Source organism: Chenopodium quinoa, unplaced genomic scaffold (genome assembly GCF_001683475.1).
Source record: "Chenopodium quinoa cultivar QQ74 unplaced genomic scaffold, ASM168347v1, whole genome shotgun sequence".
Classification (NCBI taxonomy): Eukaryota; Viridiplantae; Streptophyta; class Magnoliopsida; order Caryophyllales; family Amaranthaceae; genus Chenopodium; species Chenopodium quinoa.
In genome coordinates this window covers 4,003,849-4,027,364 of record NW_018742461.1, presented here as the reverse complement: position 1 = coordinate 4,027,364, position 23,516 = coordinate 4,003,849, and the positions used below count along the sequence as shown (strand labels likewise).

At 37.2% G+C, this 23,516-nt stretch overlaps 2 protein-coding genes, 2 long non-coding RNA genes and 1 pseudogene across 4 annotated transcripts; 2 read left to right on the top strand and 3 right to left on the bottom strand.

Annotated features, from left to right (window-relative positions):
* Positions 1–10,098: 10,098 nt before the first annotated feature.
* On the bottom strand, positions 10,099–15,332 carry LOC110718840 (protein ENHANCED PSEUDOMONAS SUSCEPTIBILTY 1-like). The gene is made up of 2 exons (XM_021897755.1): positions 14,209–15,332; positions 10,099–10,538 (listed from the first exon to the last, which is right to left on the bottom strand). Exons 1-2 carry the CDS (start codon positions 15,241–15,243, stop codon positions 10,179–10,181), a joined length of 1,395 nt encoding a protein of 464 aa, XP_021753447.1. The 5' UTR covers positions 15,244–15,332; the 3' UTR covers positions 10,099–10,178.
* On the top strand, positions 10,521–12,118 carry LOC110718841. Its single transcript, XR_002510981.1, has 2 exons — positions 10,521–10,941; positions 11,758–12,118. It is a non-coding gene; the product is annotated as an uncharacterized LOC110718841 (long non-coding RNA).
* Positions 15,333–17,316: 1,984 nt separating the features above from the next.
* Positions 17,317–18,944, bottom strand: LOC110718451 (annotated as a pseudogene).
* Positions 18,945–19,222: 278 nt separating this feature from the next.
* On the top strand, positions 19,223–20,228 carry LOC110718450. Its single transcript, XR_002510913.1, has 2 exons — positions 19,223–19,688; positions 20,010–20,228. It is a non-coding gene; the product is annotated as an uncharacterized LOC110718450 (long non-coding RNA).
* Positions 20,229–20,939: 711 nt separating this feature from the next.
* LOC110718838 (uncharacterized acetyltransferase At3g50280-like) lies at positions 20,940–23,516 on the bottom strand. The gene is made up of 2 exons (XM_021897753.1): positions 22,783–23,516; positions 20,940–21,876 (listed from the first exon to the last, which is right to left on the bottom strand). Exons 1-2 carry the CDS (start codon positions 23,423–23,425, stop codon positions 21,080–21,082), a joined length of 1,440 nt encoding a protein of 479 aa, XP_021753445.1. The 5' UTR covers positions 23,426–23,516; the 3' UTR covers positions 20,940–21,079.

Sequence of the window (23,516 nt, the reverse complement as noted above, 5' to 3'; positions counted from 1 at the left end):
TCTCAAACGGTCTCAAGAAAAAGATTGAACGAGCAGGCGGCCTATGGGCAGATGAACTACCACATGTTCTCTGGGCCATTAGGACGACTGAAAAGGGGTCAACGGGATAGACTCCATTTCTCCTAACCTATGGTGCGGAATCTGTTCTCCCAATTGAACATTACGAGCCAACTCTTCGAGTAATGCTATACGATGAAGAGGCGAACTGGGAGTCCATGCGCCTGGCCCTGGACTCACTCCCAGAAAGGAGGGGCAATGCAGTCTTGCGCCATGAAATTTCCCGCCTGAGAATGACCAGATCATATAACAAAAAAGTACACAGACGTCCACTCAAAGTGGGGGACTTTGTACTAAGGAAGATGGAAGCAGTCAGTAGGGCAAGTGAGTCCGGCAAATTAACACCCAACTGGGAAGGACCCTACCGAATCTATGAAGAAGTCCGGGACGGCACCTACCGTTTGGAAACACCAGACGGTCAGTACTTGCCTCGAACCTGGAATGTTGATAATCTCAAAAAATATTATTTTTGAATAGCCGATAGCTACTTAATAAAATTTTCTATTTCACTACATTTATTTCGTACTAAGAGGGGCATGCCTACTGGTACACAATCGGCTACTCTCCATGCTTTTTATTTACACGTTTAAATAAGAGGGGCATGCCGCTTGTTTTACACAACCGGCTACTCTCCGATAACTAGTTCACCAAGAACTATCTAAGGCCTATGGCCGAAATGATCAGACCAGGCGCCAGGCCAACTGATCCCACTTTTAAATCAATTCGCCCTGCCCCAACATCATAGCAGGCGTCTGGCGGCATCCATCCGGATGAAATTCGTCGCAGAGAGCAGCTCCTTTTTGGGTGAAACATTGTTCTATAAATTAATTACACGGCACCTATACGACTGTCTAACTAAGACAGCCACATAGCCGTTTCTAAGACAAGGAATACTCTCACTGGTCTAACCAGTGTTAGAAGTTAACATCCGCGTCAGATAACCGACGGTACTACTTGAGATAAGTACAGCCGGTACCTTCTGAGTTAAAAGCCAACAAACATTGGCGAATAAAGGGGAACCATCAAGTTCCGCCGCTTGATTCCTCTACTACTCGAACAATAATGGCGGCGACCAAGTAACGATCATGTTTACTTATAGTCACTCCTTAAGACTTGGTTTGAAATAAAAAAAGGTGTTCATATATCGCCTGTTCTTACTAGGTTATCACATCAGGAACTAGCCGGCCTATGCCGCTTAGTGCCTCTACTACTTGAAACCATGGCAAGTGGGTAGTAACTTTCCTACCTAGCAAAATCCAAAATATATGACGGAACCGCCTGCCTAAAGGGGAACCAGTCATCAAGATATGTTAGAGACCGGTTGGATAAATGGTCGACTGATCGCCTAGCTTAGAAACAGACAATCAGTCGTCCAGGGGCATAGGCAGTCTTTACATTATGCCTGTCTATAACTATCGGCCATACAAAACAGTCGGTATGAAATACAACTGGATATCAGAGCTTCGACTCTTAGAAAAAAATGAGCGCAATTTGAAATTTTGAAAGATAAGGCGACCTTAAAAGATGGACGACTAAGATCTATTAACAGCCGGCCATAAAGACCGGCAAAAATATTCGAGACCCCGGCCCCTTGGCCGGGTAAAGTTACAAAAATAAGCCGGCCATAAAGACCGGCAAAATATTCAGACCCCGGCCCCTCGGCCGGGTAAAACAGAAACAAGCGGCACGTAGGCCAAAGAAAAAAGAGGACATAACCTTATGATGGGGGCTGATCTTCAACAACAGCCGCCGCCTGATCAACATTTTTCTTGCTTGACTCGGCCTCAGCTGCACTCTTTTTGGACTCATCCCCCCCAATCGGCACCAAGGCCACTATTGGATCCTCCTCCTCTAGCGCCTCATCCACAGCAGCCGCTAGGACTTCTTGGTTATACCTTTCAGAGCATCGACGAAATTATCTTTCCCAAGAAGCAAAGTCGGCTCTTGGAAAGAGGCGGCTCCAGGTCATGCGCTGGATTTGGGCCGAGTCCTCCATCATCTCTCGGACCAAATCCTTCTTCTCTTGTTCAGCCCTGACCGAGAGCTCTTCAGTAAGTCTCTTCTCCTGGGTTGCCAGGCGCTCCTTAACATGCGCAAAGGATTTCTCCATTGTGTCGTATGAAGACATCTTTAGACGAAGAGGCTTCAGCTCGTCCTGGAGATTTTGGATGGTCGTCTCCAACTCGCTATTTCTCTTCTGGGCCGCCTCCAACTGAGCCCTGATAGTAGAAGTGGCCCGCGCCTGATAATACAGAATATCAGTTGTCAAAATTTTATTTTGGGCAATTTGAAACATTGCCTTATCACACTCAGAGGCGGCCATGGCCTTAGCAACCTTTACCTCTTTGTTCTTCGCATTGATGGGTTTGCGAAGGCCGTTTACTCGAAGCAGTGACTGAACAACAGAAAACAGGCGTCAGATTTTGAATGGCAAACAGGCATCCTGGAACTAAAAACAACAAAAATGCGTTGTGTACCTCAGCAAGGAGCCCTGCAATCCCATCCAGGTCAAGGGTACCGACACCCTTGACCGCCTCTCTCTCAGCTAGAGGGACGGCTCTGATCATGGACTTGGCCACCTCGACCAGGTCCGGTTCTTGAGGGTCGGCTGCACCAAGAGTAAACAAGGATGTTAGATGAAGCAAAAGGAAAATAGGTCCAAATATAGGACAGTTTATTTACCTCTAGGCGGCCTAACTGGAGTATGAGAAGGAGTGGCCAGCTGTTTCTCAACAGCCGCATGCTTCCTGGCAGTACCAGGAGAACTCGCAGCAGTCGTCTTCCGGGTCTTGGAGTCCGGCTGTTGGGAGGAGGAAGTTCTTGGAGTGCCCATCTAAAAAAAAAACAAAAACAAAAAAAAGAAAACGGTTAGTATATGCATAAACCCTATCCTTTAACGAAAGAGGGAGAAGGGTGAAAGCTGGGAGCTTACCAAAGGCGCCTCCTTGTTGGGAGGGTCAGTTGCAGATTGTTGCATGATGGAGGCACGCAACATAGCAGCCGCAGTCTTGGAAGCGGTAATTTTACTCATGGCTTTAGCTGCATAAATAAGAGCAAAGGTTAGCAAAAGTCTACAAAAATAATCTGTAAAGGAGCGTATTTGTCAGACCGGCTACCTCTTGAGCACCGACTACTGAGGCCACAGGCGGCCAAAAAGTACTCGTCATAGAGCTATTTGAAGCTCGGGACGCAGTGCAGGGGTACTTGCTCTCGTACCCCTGTAGTGGAGTCGACCCTAGCCTCTACTTTAAAGAGTCCTCGGTATAGGATCTCTTTTTTGGATTTTGGAGGAACAGGCGACATGCTGCGACCGCCTGCAAGGAGAGGCGGATCCCGGTTCCACTTGTTAAACCGCTGGTTCAGCTCCATGTCTGAACCCTCAATAATAAGGAAGGTGCTTCTCCAATCCTTCCATTTATTCTCTTTACCTCTCGTCATGAGGTAGCCCCTGTGGCTCGTCAATTGGTACCAGCCGGTACCGCCTGCCTTAGGGGTCCGGCTGAGATAGTTCATATGGGCGAAAGCCTCGAAATTTGGCTCCACCCCGTACATTTCGCACCCGGCTACATAGCCGAGAACATTGAACCAGGAATTGGGGGCTAGCTGCCATAACCCCAACTCATATCCGTCCAGGATCCGTTGAACAGCTGGATGTAAAGGAAAGCGCAGCCCGGCTCTGATAGCCGCCTCATAGCAGCCAAAGCAGGCGCCATCATAACTAGTCCCAGCCGGCCAGACGACTGTGTCCTCTGGATCCGGCACGAAAACTAAGAAGCCAGGGCCTATCACGTGGTTTGCGTTAAAGCTTCCTATTTTCTCTTGCATGGCCTTGAACCGGCCTTTTGGAACCGTGCATTAGTAGGGGGTGTTTTGCTCTCTATAGGTGGCGGATGGTTCCGCCCAATTGTCCCCTTTCTCTACTGCATGAGAAAGTCGCGCCTCTTGTAGGCGATTGTGTCTCTCTGTGTCCAAAGAGGGATGGTCAGAAGAACTAGAGTCGGACTCGTCCTCTGAAGAGTCCGAAGAGGACGACTCCTCCCCTTTGCCAAAGGGGCCCGCTTCCTTTCCTTCAACAGGAGCGGGAGAAAATGAAGACATATCTCTTGTAAAATGGGAAGGGACCACCTTGATCCCTCCCTCAGAACTGTCGGTGGCCAAGCCGCCTTGGTTCACCTCAACATCTGGCGCCTGGTCAGACGTCTCACTAATCGGCACCTCGTAGGAGGAGTCGTCCGAGTTTGAGATCCTAGCTGTTCTTTTTGTTCTAGCCATTATGTTCTGCATAGACACAGATACAGTCGGACTTTGTATAAAGGGGAAAGACTGGTTCGAAAAAGGGCAGGCGACACTCCTAGTCCTAGATTCAGCCGTCCCCGGTGACCGGCTGATCACTAACCTAGGTCGTGTCGTGTGCATCCGTGGTGCCATTTCAAAAAAGAAAAAAATAAAGGAATAAAAAGAAAAGAATAAGGGAACCGACGGTTACCTGAACGAGCGAGAAGTTGATGAAGTTCTGGAAAATCCGAGTGTTAACCGACTTGTCAGATCAGGCGGTTGGTAGGGATTGTCCGGAATGTCAGAGCAGGTTCAGGGGTCCGAATGTTCTCTTAAAAGGTTCTCAAGTGTGAAAATAACTAAGGTCAACACGCCTTTATATAGGCAAAATGAGAAGGCGAAGGGTCACCTTCAAATTAAAAATTTTGAGTGGGAAAAAACTCTCGGCCTTTCACTAAGTGACACCTGTAGCAGGCCGACGCCCGTTACGATCCGACACCTGTCACAGGTAACATGCGACCAGTCACGTGCCACCTGTGAGGGGCAAATGATTAGGGGATTTTTACCCACCAATCACCATCTGACAAGTGGACCAATCTGGTTCCGCCACGAGCCTGCCACATGTCAGTAATCTGTCCACCATGGACCAATTGCGACACGACACGTGTCCCCCCTATGACACATAGGTTAACCGGCCAACCAGGCCCAATCCAGGTTGGAAGCCCAGTCAGCCCAAGGTTGACCTAAACCTAGGGTTTGGCACGCTTCCCAAGGTTATAAATATCTTCATTAATCCTCATTAAGGGGGATTACGCACATTAAACACTCTCACCTAGAGAGACTCAGTTACATATTTTCCGCATTAATTACTCCCTAAACAAGTTCTAACTTGACCGTTGGAGGTGGAACTCCAGTCACTCGGAGTATCCGTTTGTTTTGCAGGTACAGGCGTCAGGGTTCAGTCTTGGATTTGTAACTCTCCCGCAGGACATCAGAAAACCCCGAAACAAATATCACTAAGAAATTACAGAAATTTCTAATGACAACACTAATATGAAGTTTTGATTACACTTGCCTTAATTCCAAGCCAATCAACCAAACATGAACATGAGAATTGCAACGTCCCTTGAGACTATGATATTGATACACTGTCAAAGGCGTATGAATACTTTCCTAAAGGGATTAATTTCCCCCACACGGTGCTAGGGTTAATCCGGAAATTTCCTTTGAGATAAAATTGACAGCACTTTCCGTTATTAGCACAAAGAATCGAAAACCGATGGATGATTCACAAGAAAGGCTAGAATCAAGAGGTTTTCTCAAAATAGTTTGCAAGAAAATTTAGAGAAAAATGGAGAATTCTTGGGGAGAAGATGAGAGAATAATGTTCTGTATTCTTGCTTTCGAAAAACTCCTTCTATATAAAATAGAATCAACCGTCGTAACCGCAAAATGGCAATAAGCGCGGGCGCGAGCGCGCCACCAGCCCGCGTGGGCGCGCCTCCTTCTTTGCCTAAAAATTCGATTTTTCCAGAAAGTTAGCGCGATTTATGCACGGTTTAGGCGCGGGTCTCGCCATGCCATGACGCGGGCGCGCCTCCAAACTTTTCCAGATTTTCTTAAAACTCATCGCGGTTAATGCGCGGTTTTGTCGCGGGTCGCGCCTAGCTGGCGCGAGCGCGATTCCGTAGAGCGACTGCTCCACTCCGACACTCTAAATCATCAACATCCCACAGGCAATAGACACGGACGTTGCTTTACACAAGAAGGATCGAAGGGGACAGCGTAATTGGGAGATTCGGCATTCGGACCATGTACACGAGTGGAGTCGACGAGAGGCCTTAGTTGTCTAGGGATACCCGTTCACTGGGACTTCTTCCCCGGCCATGACAGAGTACACAGCTTGGTACCGTCGCATCACGAGACTGGTCATTACTCCACCGTCGCAGGAGCGCCCCCCGAGTCATTACCAGCCATCTACCTCTGACCTACTACTTGTATGAACTTCATTTCATTTCAATCTAGTTCTTTCGTTTTTGATTTTATTTTACTAACATTAAAACTACACTTCAATGTAGGCACATGCATTTGCTGATTTGCACGTCCAGCTATCAGGAGCTACTGAGACCATCTCCCATTTGTCACCGGAGACGGCTCCACCATTTGCCATACAGACGATGCAGGGTCTTACATCATTCTGTGGGCAGACCTTGTCTAGGGTGGGGCAGTCATACCTTATTCAGCAGCCTCGACCGTCCACGTCTTTATCTTCTACTGTGCACACTAGGCCGATCAGACCACCACCTCATCGTGGAGGCCATTCAGCACATGCCTTTCGTCCACCGACTCACATTCGCCCTCCCTTGCATGATCCTCCTCCTTCTCAGCATACTATCATCACATCTCTTCCACTGGTGCATCGCCAGTATCAGAGAAACCGACGGCGTAGCAACACTGTGTCTCATGGAGTTGGAGTTGGCCTGGATGACATTCCAGAGGAGGAGACAGCTGCATTATCTTCATCGTCACCTCATGGGAAGAAGCAACGCCCAAGCTAGATGTATATTTTGGAACTAAACTCATTTTTTTGTAAATGCTTAGAATTGGATTTTGTTATATTTAATCAATTGAAATATATTCGACTTTGCAATTTGGACTTCCTTGGATCTTCATAAACTTGTTATTTGTGGTGGTTGTGCTGAAAATATGCTATATATATGTTTTACAGGTACACTTGCAGGTTTTTTTTGGAAAGATTATTTAAGTTTGAAAAAAAAAATTCACAATAAAAACCGCTACTTCAAGTAGCGGTTTTTTATAAAAAATCGCTACTTGAAGTAGCGGTTTTTTATAAAGACACCGCTACTTGAAGTAGCGGTTTACTCTAGACCGGAAAAAAAAAACGGTTTCTTAACCAATGCTTATGTGGACGGTAGAATGGAAAATAAAAAGAAGTGGCTGTAATTTGGGAATTGCGGTACTTCTTGACATTAATTTAGGAAAGAGCTCTCAAGAATTGGGGAAGCTTCCGGCAGGGGAGGGGTCACAGGTGGGGGATGGTTTTCGAGGAAGGGGAGTAGGAGTGGGATGGTTGCCGACGTCAGGAAAAGAGGTTGAGAATGTCGCCGACGGGGGGGGGGGGGGGGGATGGTCGCCGGCTAGCTAGCCGAGGTGGGGGTCAGGGTTGGGCTGGGGGCGGCGGTGGCTAAGTTGGTGGTGTTTAATTTTTATTTTATTTTTTAAAATAATTTTTCTAAAGTTAATTAATTAAATAAATAATATTAATAAGAACCAACTACAAGCTGCCACGTGGCACAATTAACGTTAATGACTAACTGAGTTAACGGAAAGGTCATGTTGTGACATTTACCAAAAACTCAGTGGTATTTGGTGTATTAGAAAGCTTCGTGTGGTATATGGTGAATTATGCATTAACTTAGTGGTATATGGTGAAAAATCCGTATATATTAGTTTAAAAACCGTGTAAAATAAAACAAACTACAGAGTAGAGTATATTATACTCCGTAGGAAGCTAAGCCAAACAGAGGGACCTTCCACCGGGCCATTCAGCACTAGCTCTCAGTAAATTATTGTAATTAATTAGTTAATGAACTTAAATAACCTAAATTTACTTATAAAGTATTGGGGCATAGTAATTAATTTTGAGCAAGTGGTAAAATATTAAATCCCGACCCCTCTAATATTTTCGGTCAAGAACGACCACTGAAGCCAAAGACGGTGAGAGTTGTAAATAAACACGGTTATATAGAGCTTCTTCTAGAGGAGCCTCTAATTCTCCATAACGTCAAAATAAAAGAAGGTTCCTGCCAAATCCAAAACCTAGCCTGTGAAAAGCACTGGATTGAATAGTAAAAAAAGCTAATCACTTTCAAACGGCCAAATCCCAAATCTCAGCAATTTTGGACCAATAATAAAATCTCAACAATTTTAGACCACATAAAATAATTAAATAAATGAATACTGTATTAATGGGTGTGAAGGTAGGCAGCAAATCAGACTAGGTTCGTTTTACTGGTTCGTATTAATGGGTTGCGTTTGCGCTCATGTCATCAACCTAATAAAGTAGTAGTCATAACGTGAACACGTGGTTGATTTAGAATCACGGCAAATTATGTACCTAACCACACTTTGGTACAATAAACGAAATGAATGTACTGAATATTGTTGATTATTAAAGTTTAATACAAAAGGAGCATGATGTGAATGATTTATTATTTTTATGAGAAGTGAGAAAAATATAGAGTGATAGATCTAGAAAAAAAAAAAAACAAAAGGTGAGAAATAAAGACAGAATTTGGGAGAAATGAAGCTTTTGTTTAAGGATCCTAGTTCAACTCATCATACTTTACTCTTACTCAAAAAACATGTTTTAGATTCAACTAACATTTGATTCACTACATGCGTACATAAAACTAATTAAGTAGTAATAACCTCATATATCAATTAAAGTTTAACACCAGGCTGGAACACTAATTTTAGTAATAACCTCATATAGATTTGTGTTGCCTTTCCTCCCCTTAGAAAAGATATACATTTTGGGTGTATTTATTAATTTTCTTTATTAAATTTTAGAGTACGCACTACTGTCTATCATTTACTGTGAAATTGAGAAGCAAACATCATATTAAGGGGCGGAGACTCAATCATTAATAATCAAGAAATTAATACTCCCTCCGTTTCAAATTGTTTATATATCGACAAAAATCATAAATTTGATATTATTGTAATTGACAAAAAATATAAATTTTGATATGGTAAAAGTATACAGTGAGATTAATTCAACAATAATAAGAATACTTAATATTTCCTCTATCCCTATCTGTTTGTCCCATAGGCAAAATATGCTTTATTAAGGATTAAACCAAAAGATTGTAAGTGGATAAGAGTGTATTTGTTTTTTTTTTTCACTTTTACAAGTATGTGCAAGTGGGTTTAGTGGTAGGGACATGTTACTATATTATGAAAACGGACAATCCTTAAAGGACATCTCAAAATAAAATATGGGGTAAACTAATAAAGACATATTGAGTAAAAGTTCTTAAAATTTAACCATAAAAAAAGAAATAAACTCATTGTTTAGAGGCAGAGAGAGTACCCAATCAAAGCCTTTGTGTCATTATCAACCAGACTACCATAGTGTCCACAATATAAACTTTTCACGGTTCCACATTTTAAAATCTTTGTTGACAAACTTTATTTGAATAGCTATATAGCCGGTTGGCCACAAATCTAAAATTGTATCCCGACACACCCGAAAAACAAACAAACAAACAATACTAAAAATTCCACTATTAGGGAACCGACTAAATCCTACATGGAGAAACCGACTATAATCACTATACTATTGGTGATCTTTATAAGCTAAAAACATTAAATTGAAGAAGAATTTGGGGCTTACCATTGATAAAATCGATGATAGCCCCTAAGTTTTACTATGGAGGCTAGGTTTGAAGAGAGAGATTAGAGAGTTTTTTTTCTTTATTTATTTATTTAATATTTATTATTATTATTATTATTTATTTATTTATTTATTTATTTATTTATTTTGTTTTATAAGGTTTTTAAAAGTTAATAACTAAAGTATTAAAGGGCTAATAACTTAAATTCATCTCATCGTACTCATATAATACTTAGTATAAATAATTTAGAAAAATTCTCGGTATAATTATTGCAACATGATCTTGTAGCTTAATTAGTTTATAATTGCAATATTTGTAAATTTATCATACACTTCGTAGCTCCTTCACTTCAAATTGCATTTTCATTGAATTAAAAGAGTTAAAATGAACTATAATAAAGGATTTTGACTACAAACCATTACTTCCTCAATCAAGTGACACATAATTCATGAATTCTGAATCAGTTTCAAGAGTAGCCATATAATTAGGTCTAAAGCAAATTTCCAAATCAACACTTCCACCACCTTCACATCCTGGGTTTGCAGTCACCTTACCATCTTCTTTGTTTACATAGCCCATGCGAGCGGCAACAGCCCGGCCCAATCCAAATTCAGGCCCAAACATATCAAATCTCATTGATCCACCTATAATTACTCTGTTCGGCCCATGAAAGTCCGACGTTGCTTGGCGCCCATATACTATTGGGTTATCAGAAAATACTTTATGAAGGTCCAGTATTGCTTTTCCATCATGGGCCACGATAGTTTGAAAATTATACCCTACATCCTAGTGTAGGATGGTCTACCTACACCCCCTGATGCTACGCCATTTTGTAGCTTGCGGGGAGTACTCACGAGCTAATTCATGCTTCAATTCTTTCCTTTTTTTTATTTATTTTTTTAATTCCTTGTTTCTTATTATTCAAGCTATGTATATAAATGATTTTAAACCCAATATTTTCTCTCTCCTCAATTGATCAATTTCCATTTTTCTACCTACATTCTCTCTAGTTAATTCATCTTCTTCATTTGATTTTATACTAATTTTGCCGTTTATTTTTCCTACGATTTTGATAATTGTTGTTGATCGTCAATGGCTGATTCTTCCTCTGCTAATTTCGATCGTGATTACGAAAGTGTGTTTCCGTCTTCTAGAGTTCGATTGATTGATTCGTTTGTTCATCAACAATGTGAGTAATTACAATCATAATTTTGTAATTTTTATCATCAATACATTGTTGTGTTATAATGCTCTGTTTATTTCAACTTAATTTATGTATTATTATTCTTTTCGTTGCTTCAATTTTCAAAATTTGATTATGATTATGATGAACGTTTTTGGATTGTTCATACTTTGTTATGAATATTTCGCTGCTTCAATTTATTTCATTGCTCTATGTTTGAAAATTGCGTGATTTTGTTTTTATGCTTTTTTTTTTTTTTTTTGGATCATTTTTATATTTAAAATTAATCAATTATGTGTTATCATTTGTACTTCTTAATTTTTTTATGTCATATATGATTATTTGTTTTTACCATTTTTTCTTGATAATATTATGTGTCAAAATTTTCCATATTGATCATGTGCAATTTTGCTATTGAACATTGTATTTGTTAATTATTGTTCATTTTTGAAACATGTTATGTTCATTTATAATTGTACATTAAAACTTTGTGCAATGAGAAAAAAAACTGATATTTCATATCTTGCTAAGGTTTTGATCTTATCTGTTTATTTAAGTGTTTGAAATTGAACATTTATATATTTTAATATGATCATTTAACTTTTATTTGAAGGCGAAGGATTTAGTGTTTAAAGGATTTAATATGATCATTTTTTGAAACTTGTTATGTTCATTTATAATTGTATATTAAAACTTTGTGCAGTGGGAAAAAAAGCTGATATTTCATATCTTGCTAAAGTTTTGTTTTTCTTATTTGTTTATTTAAGTGTTTGTAATTGAACATTTATATATTTTAATATGATCATTTAATTTGTTTTGCAGTCGAAGGATTTAAATATTCCTATAAATAAAAGTGTTGCTGGTGTTTCTGCTGCTCAAGCTCAATGTAATGTTCCTATAAATAAAGGTGGTGCTGGTGTTAAAAATGATGCTCAAGTTAATCCAAGAGTACTAATGCGTCTACAAAATCTCAAACTAGATATTTTGTTCCACCCGTAGTTCTTGGCATTGTTCCAACTTCAACTCAGGATTGTTCAAACTTCAATCTAGAAATGTTTAAACCCCATTCCAGAAATGTTCAATCGACAAATGTTTAAGTTATTCCTCCCACGGTTCCAATAAATGATCAAGGTGCTCTTGTTCAAAGTTCTTCAAGTGTTAAAGACATAAGAATTTGTTTCTATATAGTACCTTTTTTAGTATATTGTTTTTTTAAAATTCAACATATGTAAATGATTATTTATCAATTTGAAAATGAACAAAAGTAAAGAACCAACAACCAATTCATAAAACCTAAAAATTATATATATTTTTTCATACAAATAAAGATTAAAATGAAATATCAATTACAATAATTTTTTTAACAAATAATATCTATAAGTCTATTTTCCTCCAAAAAAAATCATCTATAAAACTATATACTTCCTCCGTTTTCTTTTACTTGCAACACACCTTTTAGGCACGCAATTTTAGGAGATGATTAGTGAGGGTAAACGAGCTATTTTATCAATATAATTTTTACACGAAGATTAGAATAGGGTTAAGTATCATTTGTAAAAATTATAATGAATAATTTATCCGTTTACATTATATAAACCCGACCTCAAAACACGTGCCACAAGGCTGTGTTGCAAGTAAAAAGAAATGGAGGAAGTTTAAGATATGATCATATACACATTCATTAATGAACATATACACTTTCATAAATGAACATATAACATGTACTATTCATTTGCAAACTTCCTTGCTTATCTTCGATTTAACCTATATTTAGTGTTTTTCTTCAAATAGCATCAGTTCCGCATCCTTGCTTCCTAATTTGGTTCACCTGTTGAACAAAATGAATTAACAAATGTTAATTATTATATACACTACTTTATAAATGAACAATATATCTTACATTAATGAACATTTATCACTTTTACACTATTTGGTTTCAAATCACAAATCTAACTCTCATTAAGTTTAGTAGTGAATGTTTCTATATGCTTCATAATTTATACTCCGCAGTTTGTATAATCAGCGTTGTTAAGCCATTTTATCTTCTCCAAAACAACTACGTATTCTTCAATTCCATGTGCAAATTTATATCAAATGTGTAACTTTGGACATCACTACAATATAGCTAGATTGGTTGTAAGATATTAGTTTTAATGCATACAAATGAACATTCTCAATATTATACATGAGGATAATGTATAAAAGAAATGAACATTCGTTATTTAGGCATATAAATATATATGTAAACTGAAATGAACCAATATTAACATATATTTTAAAATGAACATTACTTTATATGTAAATGAACATTATGAATTTCATAAATGATCAAAAGATTTGATAGAATAAATAAGTCAGTTTCTCAACTCAAATGAATGATTATTTATGCATTTCATAAATGTGCATAACATATCATAAAAATGAACATTATTTATTTAGGCATATAAAGTCAAATATAAACTCAAATAAATTCAAATATACAAATGAACATTTATAATTCTATATATGTTCATATATTAACTCGGAATCGTAGAAATGTTAACATCTATACCATAAGACTTTTTAATATCTTTTAAAAGTTCTAGATCTACAACTTGAGACTTTTGTTCGTTGTTTTTTTTTAAAAAAAAATTTCTACTCTTGTTTAAATAGGTTTTTGAAATAATACTTACGTTTCTTCAGACTATGCCTTGTTATGTTCAACGAACATGATTCTTCTCTGAATCATCATTCTCTTTATCTCTCTAATTCGAAATATATTTTTCGGTTCTGTAAAAAATAAAAAAAACACAAAACATAGTAGATTTTAATGATTTTTGCATAAAATAGTTCTAATCAAGTTAGATTATGTTTCTGAACATGTAATTTCAAAATGAAATACGTAGTAGAAAAAATAGGTTCATACAAAAAAAATTAGTAAAATTACTTACTCTTTCTGTGAATGTTGTTGCGATTGTTGAATTTCTTCGCAAATGTAGACATTTGAAGGAATTTAGCAATATTTTGAAGCAATTTCGTAGTATTTTGAAGCAATTTTGTAGTATTTTGAAGCAATTTTGGTTCATATTTTCTAGTTTTGATGAGAGAGAAAGTCTAGAGAAATGAAGAAGAAGGTTTTAGAGAGAATGGTAGGTAGTTACAGTAGGTTAGTGGGTTATGGGATGTGGGTAACATGATAAACGCATCGTTTAGAGGGGGGTGTAGGTATCCCTACCTACACTAGGGTCTAGTGTATACCAATTATAGATAGTTTTGTGCAAATTCAAAAGAAGCCCAACCCAAATCATGGCCCATTAGTTCTTCCACGCTACAAACAAATTGGGCTACTGATATTATATTTCCAAAGTTTTCTTCTGATAGAGGTGGATCCAGTCTATTTCTTCCATTGACTAAAATGGAACAACTAATTGATTGATTCGATGACAAATTTCGTGCTCGGGTAATGGATCTCCACACAAGAGCACTTAAGGCTTGAAATGTGGATATGCTGGTGTGCGTTTCACATTCCTGGTTAGCTTTTGCCTTGAGTGCTATCAATGATGCAGATGAGAAGTGAAAGATTCGCTCCCTTAATGGACCGGGTTCATACCCGTGTTCCATGAACTCCTCCGGCTCTAGATACGGTAGCTTGAGCGCGTCATTCGGATTAACATAATTATTTATCCAAGGCTTATTATTAAATATGGGAACACGAGATATTTTTGTGGCATGACCATCGGATCTAAAAATTTCTGCCAACATGCTAACAAAATGGGTAAAAGATGTACCATCAACTACACTATGGTTCATAGTAAACCCTATAAACACACCATCTAGGAGTTCTGTGACTTGGATCGATAACAAAGCCCTCGTATGCCCATCATGATTAACTATTTTTTCGCCGAGTTCAAAGAAAGAATGAACAATTTTGTTTACATCAGTTGAAGATATAATATCAGAAACCTTAACGTCTTTCAAATGGGTGGTTGCATGGATGAGCCTTGCTCCGGGGCCTTTGTTGCAATCAACGTATATCGAACAAGCGTGCTCGTCAGGGAACTTTCGCGTAGCAAGACGACCCGCTAATAAATAGAAATGAACGAGGGCGATAGAGAGTGAATGTTTGAGCTTCTCTAGCAAGCAAGAGACTACTTTGGTTCGATCTTTAGATGGTGTATTATTATTAAGGGTAAAAAGGAGACCTTTTTGTATGGGATCAATGGATAACATGGCAATCTCAATAGGTGATAAATGGTAAGGAAGTTTTGAAGCTTTAACTTCATATTTTGGTTTGATGAAGCTTTCTGAGATGAGTATTATTCCAGCCATAGAAGCTGAGAACAAATTGTTCAAGTGTTGTACTTGTTTTTGGTGGGTTTGGGTTTGTTAGGCTTATTAATTACTTTCGCACCGTTATATACAAGTATATATGGAGTTGATTGTTACATTTTTTTTAACATTTGTCATTTAAGTCGCACTTTCACTTATACCTTATATAGTTATACACTTATACCCACCATTGTTTTATAACAAAGAGTAGTTACAAATTACAATGCATAACTTCAATTGTTAATACGTACGGTGTAACCTTTAAGTTTACATTAGTAAAAATTGTAAGAAATAAATAAATGTAACAAGATCTTATATTTCCCTGCGTTTTCTTAGTTGCATCACTTTGCAGATTGCGGATTCCTATGCAATTTTTATTGATGAAAGAGATAAAAAGAATAAAAAAAATAGATCCATGTAATAGGAGAGGGATACAAAAAGTTTATTAACTTAAAAAGTAAGTGATGTGTAATAGGAGAGGGATACAGAAAGTTTATTAACTTAAAAAGTAAGTGATGTAAAATTACTGATTTGAAATTTCCGTTTTAGTTAAGTAATGCAACTAAAAAGAAATTGAGGGAGTAAATGTAATTGAAGTGAATCTAATAAGATCTCTTATACTTGTATGTAACTGAAGTGAAGTGTGTGAATAGTGTAAAATATCTTGAATTACTCCCTCAGTTTTTTTTACCTGCAACACTTCTCTTATCATGCTTGCCGATGCATTATTTCAATTGCTAATATCTTTAATTACCAATATGTAAAAATTATAAAAAATTAATATTAAAATTGTAATAAATTGAGATGAATCTAATAAGTTTACACATGATTTAATTTTTTCTTAACTATAAATCATCAACGGTATTCAAAGTGAAGCAAGTGAATTGTGTAAAAATCAAACTGTTGTAAGTATAAAAATAAACGGAGAAAGTATTATACTTGCTTTTATTTAGGTATTACCACCTACAAATATCAAATTTTTTAAGAAGTAAACATCTACTTTTGTGGTAGGGTCTGGGTGAAAAATAGAAAATACAATTTCACTATATTTTTGCCACAAAACAAAACCTACTATGAGAGAACGAGTCTACGAGAACTAGCTTTTTTACACTAAAGCACAACAATGTAAGGAAACTAAGGGAGTAGCACAATTTTATAAGTCTTTAAAAATAGAAACTTCAAAGATGATGTATTAATCAAAACAAAAAGAAAAAAGGCGAACCATTTACTTGACTAAAACTAATATGTAGAAGAAGTTCCTCTATCCTTATCTTAATTACATCAATCATCTAGACTTCAAAAAATTATTAATTTTAATTACAAAAGTATCACATCAAATAAATGGCACAAAACTCACAAAATCCAAACTAGATTCAAGACTCCCTTTCCTTTCATAGCCGGAATTTGAGGTCACCTTTCTATCTTACGTAGTATTAAATTGTGTAGCCCATGTCAGCATCCAAAGCACGGCCCAGCCCAATTTTAGGCCCATAAAAATCAAACAAGACAATATCAATAGGTGATAAATGGTAAGGATGTTTTGAAGATTCAACTTCATATCTTGGTTTTACAAAGCTTTCTGAGATGACTTTGATTTCTGCCATAGTAGTTGAGCTCAAATTATTTAAGTTCTGGATAGTACTTGTTTTTGGTGGGTTTTTGCTATAGTATAATATGGAGTATTATATATAGAAGTTGTTACATTTTTATTTACGTTTATATTTATTTTAATTTAGTTGTTACACTCTAGCTTGGATCCTATTATTATTATTTTTTTTTTAATTTTCACCCATCTCTTTCCGTTCAGAATCTTTATTTTTTTTAAATTAAAATAAAACAATAATTCTACCGGTCAACTGACGACAACGTTTACAATAATATGAATTTTTTTGTCAACATTGTATTAGATCTAGTCATTAAACTAAGGGTAAGGCTAATAAGAGTGGTGTATGATTGTATTCAGCCTATATTTTTAATAGTGTACTTATTTTAACTAAATCCTCACTTTTAGTTGTTAATTTTTGTGATTATATTTGGACATACTCCGCAACAATATTTACATTTTAAAACAACTCCCAACTTTATTAGCTCGACGAATGTATACACATGACCACTGCTTAATGTTACTGCACTCCTAAAAAAGATAAGAGACGTTTTCCTTACCTTACAAGAAAGGATAATATAAAAAATTAAAAATGCATAAAAGTAACAATAGTACATCAAAGTGATACAAAACTCATAAACTCGAAATCAGATTCAAGGGCAGCCATAAAATGAGGCCTTAAAGAAATTTCCCAATCCATACTTCCTCCTCCATACCCTGGGTTTACAGTCACCTTTCCATCTTTCTTATTTGCGCAGCCCATGCGAATACCCAAAGCACGGCCCAGCCCAAATTCAGGCCCATACATATCAAACCTTCCTGACCCACCTACGATGATACTTTCTGGCCCATTATTGTCTCCAGTTGGGCCGCGACGATTCACTTCTAGGGCCTTAGTGGGATTCCATAAATCAAGTATTCGTTGTTCATTATGGGCCAAAATGGCTTCCTTTAAATTCTTTGCAGCCCAACCCAAACTGTGGCCCAACAACTCATCTACAGTACATTCACATTTGGCTTTGGTAACAAAATTTCCGAAGTAATCATCAGATAAAAGTGGGTTTAACCGAGTCCTAGTGTTAAGTATAATGATACAAGAGGTTAATTGATCTGTTGTTTGGTTTCGAGCTCGGGTGATGGACCTCCAAACAAGAGCAGTTAAAGCTTGGAATGAGGATATGACATTGTCCCCTTTGCATTCTTGATTAGCCTTGGCTTTTAGAGATGCCAACAATTTATAAGAGAAGTGAAAGATCCGTTGCCTTAGCGGGCCGGCATCATATCCATCATCCATGGGTTATGAATTCCTCTGGCTCTAGATGAGGCAACTTAAAAATCGTACCATTTTGGTTATTATTCCCGTTTTTTATACATGGATTATAATTAAAGATGGGTGTGCGTGAGATTTTTATTGTATCGCTAATATGCTCATTATTTGACCTAAAAATTTCTGACAACATACTTACAAAATGAATAAAAGAAGTACCATCGACAACACTATGACTTATAGAAAACCCCATAAACACCCCATCAAGGAGTTCCGTTAGTTGAATTGACAATAAAGCCCTTGTATGACCATCATAATTAACCATATTTTGACCAACCTCAAAGAAAGATGAAACAATAGTTGGAACATCAATTGAAGATATAATATCAGAAACACTAACATCTAGCACGGTAGCATGAATGAGCCTTGCTCCCGGGCCTTTGTTGCAATCGATGTAGACCGAACATGCGTGCTCGTCGGGGTATTGACATGTAACAAAACGTCCCGCTAACGGGTAGAAATGAACGAGGGCAATAGATAGTGAGTGTTTAAGCCTCTCCAATAGATGAGACACGACTTCGATTCGACCATAAACATGATCAGTATAAGGTGGGTTATTAAGGGTAAAGAGAAGGCCTTTTTGTATAGGATCAAGTGATAATAAGGCTAAATCCTTAGGTGACAAGTGATAAGGTTGTTTAGCAGCTTCAACCTCATATTTTGGCTTAATAAAGCATTCTGAAATGAGTTTGATTTTTGCCATGTAAAGTTAAGCTAAATAAACTATGCTCATAAGATTTAGAAGAATGAAATAAATACGATATATTTCATGGTTTCATCTTTCTATTGTGCTGAAATTTTCACGTTATATACTAGTAGAAATTATTACTCCGAATCAACTTTTGTTTCTCAATTTGCCAACCGACGATGATTAATACAATAGTATGAAAACATTAATCAACGCGGCATAATAATACAACAGAATAATTAGATCTAGTTAGTAGGGGTGAAAGTAATTTGGATAAAAACCGAAAACCGATCCAAACCGAACCGAAATAGCAATTCGGATCGGTTTTTTTTCGGTTTTCGGTTTGGATCGGTTTAAAAAAATCAAAACCGAAATATTTCGGTTTGGATTCGGTTTTGGGCTTCCAAAAACCGAAAACCGAAAATCCAAACCGAAATTTATGAAGCCCAAATATCCCAGCCCATTTCTCCTACCCTACATATATATACTAAAGCCCTAAAATACTCCTCTCTTATCCCAGTCTTTTTTTCCCCTCTTCTGCGGCACATTCCTCACCAAACCCTAATCCTCCAAAATTTCCCCATTTTCTCCCTCACCACCTCAGTAGCTCCGACCACCACCTTCCTCAGTCCGCTCACCACATATCCGGTCAACGTCTATCACCATCAGTTCGCTTGTGTTCGTGGCTTCGTGCTCCCGCAGATCTCGTTTCTCACCGCCGCTTGTGTTCGTGGTTTTGTGCTCCCTAAAATTACCACCAGTTCACCGCCGCGGCGCCGCTCGTGTTCGCGTTCCCTCACTATCTCCTCTCACTCAGTCACTCAAGGGTAAGAATTCTCCTTTTTTGCTTCTCTTCTTCTTATTAATTTCACTTTCGTTCTGTTAATTTCACTTATCTTTTCCTGCTTTTCTTCTTCTTAGATGTGTACTCATTTCCCACTTCTCTTTTCAAGTTTTCATTCAATAGTTCTGTTCTGTTTGAATTCGTTAATTTGTTGTTCGATCTGTTCGAAATTTGCTAATATGATGACATTGATATGCTATAATGTTTAAATTGGCGACATTGATGTTTTGTTTGTTTGATTATATTGATTTCCTTTGATTTATTTATATATATTATGTAACATGTTTATTTTTTTTATTGTTAGATATCGTTGAGCTTGATTGTTTGAAGCTGCCATGTTGAAGAAATGAAGAAGCTGCTGCCTGCCATGTTGATTCTAGCTGCTGTCAATCTACCATATTGATTTTAGTTGATGTTATTATGGTTTTAGCTGCATGTAGACTCATTGTAGACTGTTATTCCATTTTAAGACTTTTATCGTGTTTGTAATTTTATTCTAGTGGCTGGACAAATTTTTTTATTATGATTTTCCCTTAATTTGGCAAATTTTTGGCTTAAAGACCAACCATTGTAATTCACCAATTTAGGCCTACAAAAGGGCCAAAACAAACTTCCGATTAAAAGCCCAATTTTAAGGCCCAAATCAACAGCCCAAAAAAATTCGGTTTGGATTGGATCCATTTTTCAAAACCGAATTATTTCGGTTTGGATTGGATTGGATTGAATCCAAATTCGGTTTGGATTCGGTTCCAAGAATCAGAAACCGAAATAATTCGGTTTGGATTCGGTTTGGGGTATAATCCAAACCGAATACCGAACTTTCACCCCTACTAGTTAGATCATTTAGTCAAGGACACAGCTAATAAGACAACGTTCAGATATATAGGAATTAAAGACTTAAAAAATATAATTCGTGATTTCTTGTTATCTATGTTCAATAAAAAATAATATAAAAATGTAATTATGTTGTCGCATTTAATTAATTTCAATAAATTTCTTGTTATCTACATTCAATAAAAAAATAATTTTAAAATGTAATTATGTTGTCGTATTTAATTAATTTCAATAATTAAATGTATGTACATCATTGCTTTCTAGAAACTTGATTCACTTGGATTTTGTACAATCTTGTATATTTGACTATTAATAACTTCGATATGCGACTAAAATCAGTTTGTTTGTAAACTTCCTCTGTAAAGAAAATATTGTTATTATTATAATTCAAGCGCTAATATAGAAAGAAATTTAAGATTTATTTTCAAGATAATTTATAAATAATTGACTTTCCAAATAAAAACACAATTAAGGAAAAAAAAAAACAATTAAAGTTTTGGGAGATGAATATTAAAAAATTGTAATCAAATTTCATGTACATCAATTTACCGAGACAAAACTCATAAACTCTTCATCGGATTCAAGAGCATTCATTGTCTCCGGTTTAAGACATATCTCTAAATCTACACTTCCTCCTCCTTCGCGCCCCGGGTTCACGGTTACCTTCCCATCAGCCTTGTTAGAGTACCCAGCTAAAACAGCCACTGCTTTACCAAGCCCAAATTCGGGACCATACATATCAAATTTAGCAGACCCGCCTAATAACACGCCATTTGGCTCATAATATGTAGAGCCTGTTTTTGCCAAGAAAGGAGCCTTAACATAACTACAAAGGCGTTGTCGGATTTTACTATCATCTAGAGCCTCTACACTTCGTTGAATCAACAATGCAGCCGAACCCAACCCATGGCCGAGTAGGTCGCCTACCTTGGAAGCACATTGCAATCCTTCAACGTAATTCCCGAAGCACTCTTGGGATAAAGGGGGCGTAATTCGAGCCCGCCAATTTAAAGGAAACGGACATATAGTCATTAAACTTGGTTCCAAATTTCTAACACGGGTAATGGATATCCATATAAACGCAGATAAGGCTTGGAAGGAGGATATAACATTGTGATCATTAATATTTTCGCATTCTTCGTTAGCCTTAGCTTTTAACATCGACATTGCCTTAGATGAAATATGGAATATTCTTTCTCTAAGTACGCCTGGATCAAACCTAGATACGAACTCATCTGGTTCGAGGTATGGTAACTTGATGATCGGACCATACCCTTCGGGGAGCAAAGGCTTGCAAAATATTGGTTTTCGAGAGACTACGATATTATTGGACAAATCTGCATTCAATAGTCGGATTAATATTACGGCATGCCAAGGTTATAACACCTTGCGGAAAAGAGATTAAAAACATTTCCTCTACCCTATGTCCCCATTAATTAAAAAGAACTGATAGAATATAAAACATATTTTTGGGTTTCAAACATCAGCTTAATAAGCTTTTGATTGAAATGATACTTTAACACGAACTAATCTAGCAACTAGATGTGCCATATCGTTCCCACTTCTTTTAACATGATTACAAGAGAGACTAAAAACATCTTCTATCAACATATATCTTCAATAATGAATGAATCAGTGCTTCAAAAATTATCACAATCTGATGTGACCTTTAGCATCTCAAAATCAAAATCAATGTGTGATACTCTTTTAGGAATATATATGAGCCACATGATGGATTATCACACATAGCTTCCAAAACATTAAACTCTAAAGGCACAAAACTAAAGGCCAAAGGGGACCTTTCACCTAAACCAAGTGGGGCTGACTCCTTATAAACTATTTTGATAAATAAATTAATTTTAACAAACTTTAACTCATTTTTACTTATAAAATATTGAGATATAGTGATTATTACTAGCATTATGTATTTCGTAACTTTTTTGTATGATATGATTCATATAAACAACTGGATGGGACAATAATATTTCAAAAAAAAAAAGAAAAGATGGGACAATAAGGCAAGGGCTTAACAACTACGGGTAGTAACAAAAATAGTTATGGACTTATAGAGTACGTACATATTACGAAGTAGTTTTAAGTCAATTAAGAGGTTTGAGATTCGAATCTTGGTCCCTCCTAAACTACATTTTCGGCCAAGATAACAATACATGAACATGTTCTTACTGATCAGAGTGATTAACTAAACAAATTAAATAAAGATCCACGACAAATTGAAGATATACCTGATTGGAACTTGGTAGCTTCGTTGTTAGTGACATTATTGCTGTGATTTTCATCCTTCAATTCTAAAAATATCTCGGACAAGGTCGAGATGAAATGCCACAAAGAGGTCCCATCCGCTACACTATGATTCATGGTAAAACCAATGAAAACCCCGTCGAGTAGCTCGGTTACCTGGATCGACAACAATGGCCTGGTGTGACCATCATGGTTAACGGCTTTCTCACCGAGATCAAACAAGCAAGGTACAATCGGATGTATGTCGGTGAAGGAAAGGAGATCGGATACAGTTGAGTTGGTGTTGACAACAGCATGGATGAGGCGAGCTCCAGGACCGGTGGTGCAGTCGACATAGACCCATATGGCATGTTCATCATGGAACTTTTGGGTAGCAAGTTGACCTGCTAAAGGGTAGAAATGAACAAGAGATTGAGATAATGAAATTTTGAGCTTGTCCAAAAGATGTGATTGTATGTTTTGTGGTTTACCAAGGAAAAGTAGACCCTTTTGCATATGGTCTAATGGTAAGAATATTAGATCATCTGGGGCTAAGTAATGTGGTTGTTTTGAAGCTTCAACTTCATATTTGGGTTTGATAAAACATTCTGAAACTACTTTTATTTGTTGATGATTTGAGTCCACCATATTTGATTTTAGCAGCAATTAAGCTAGTTCTATGATTAATTATTTGATTTGTCAAGAGGATTAAGGTTGTGGTAGGTGAGATAATGACCAA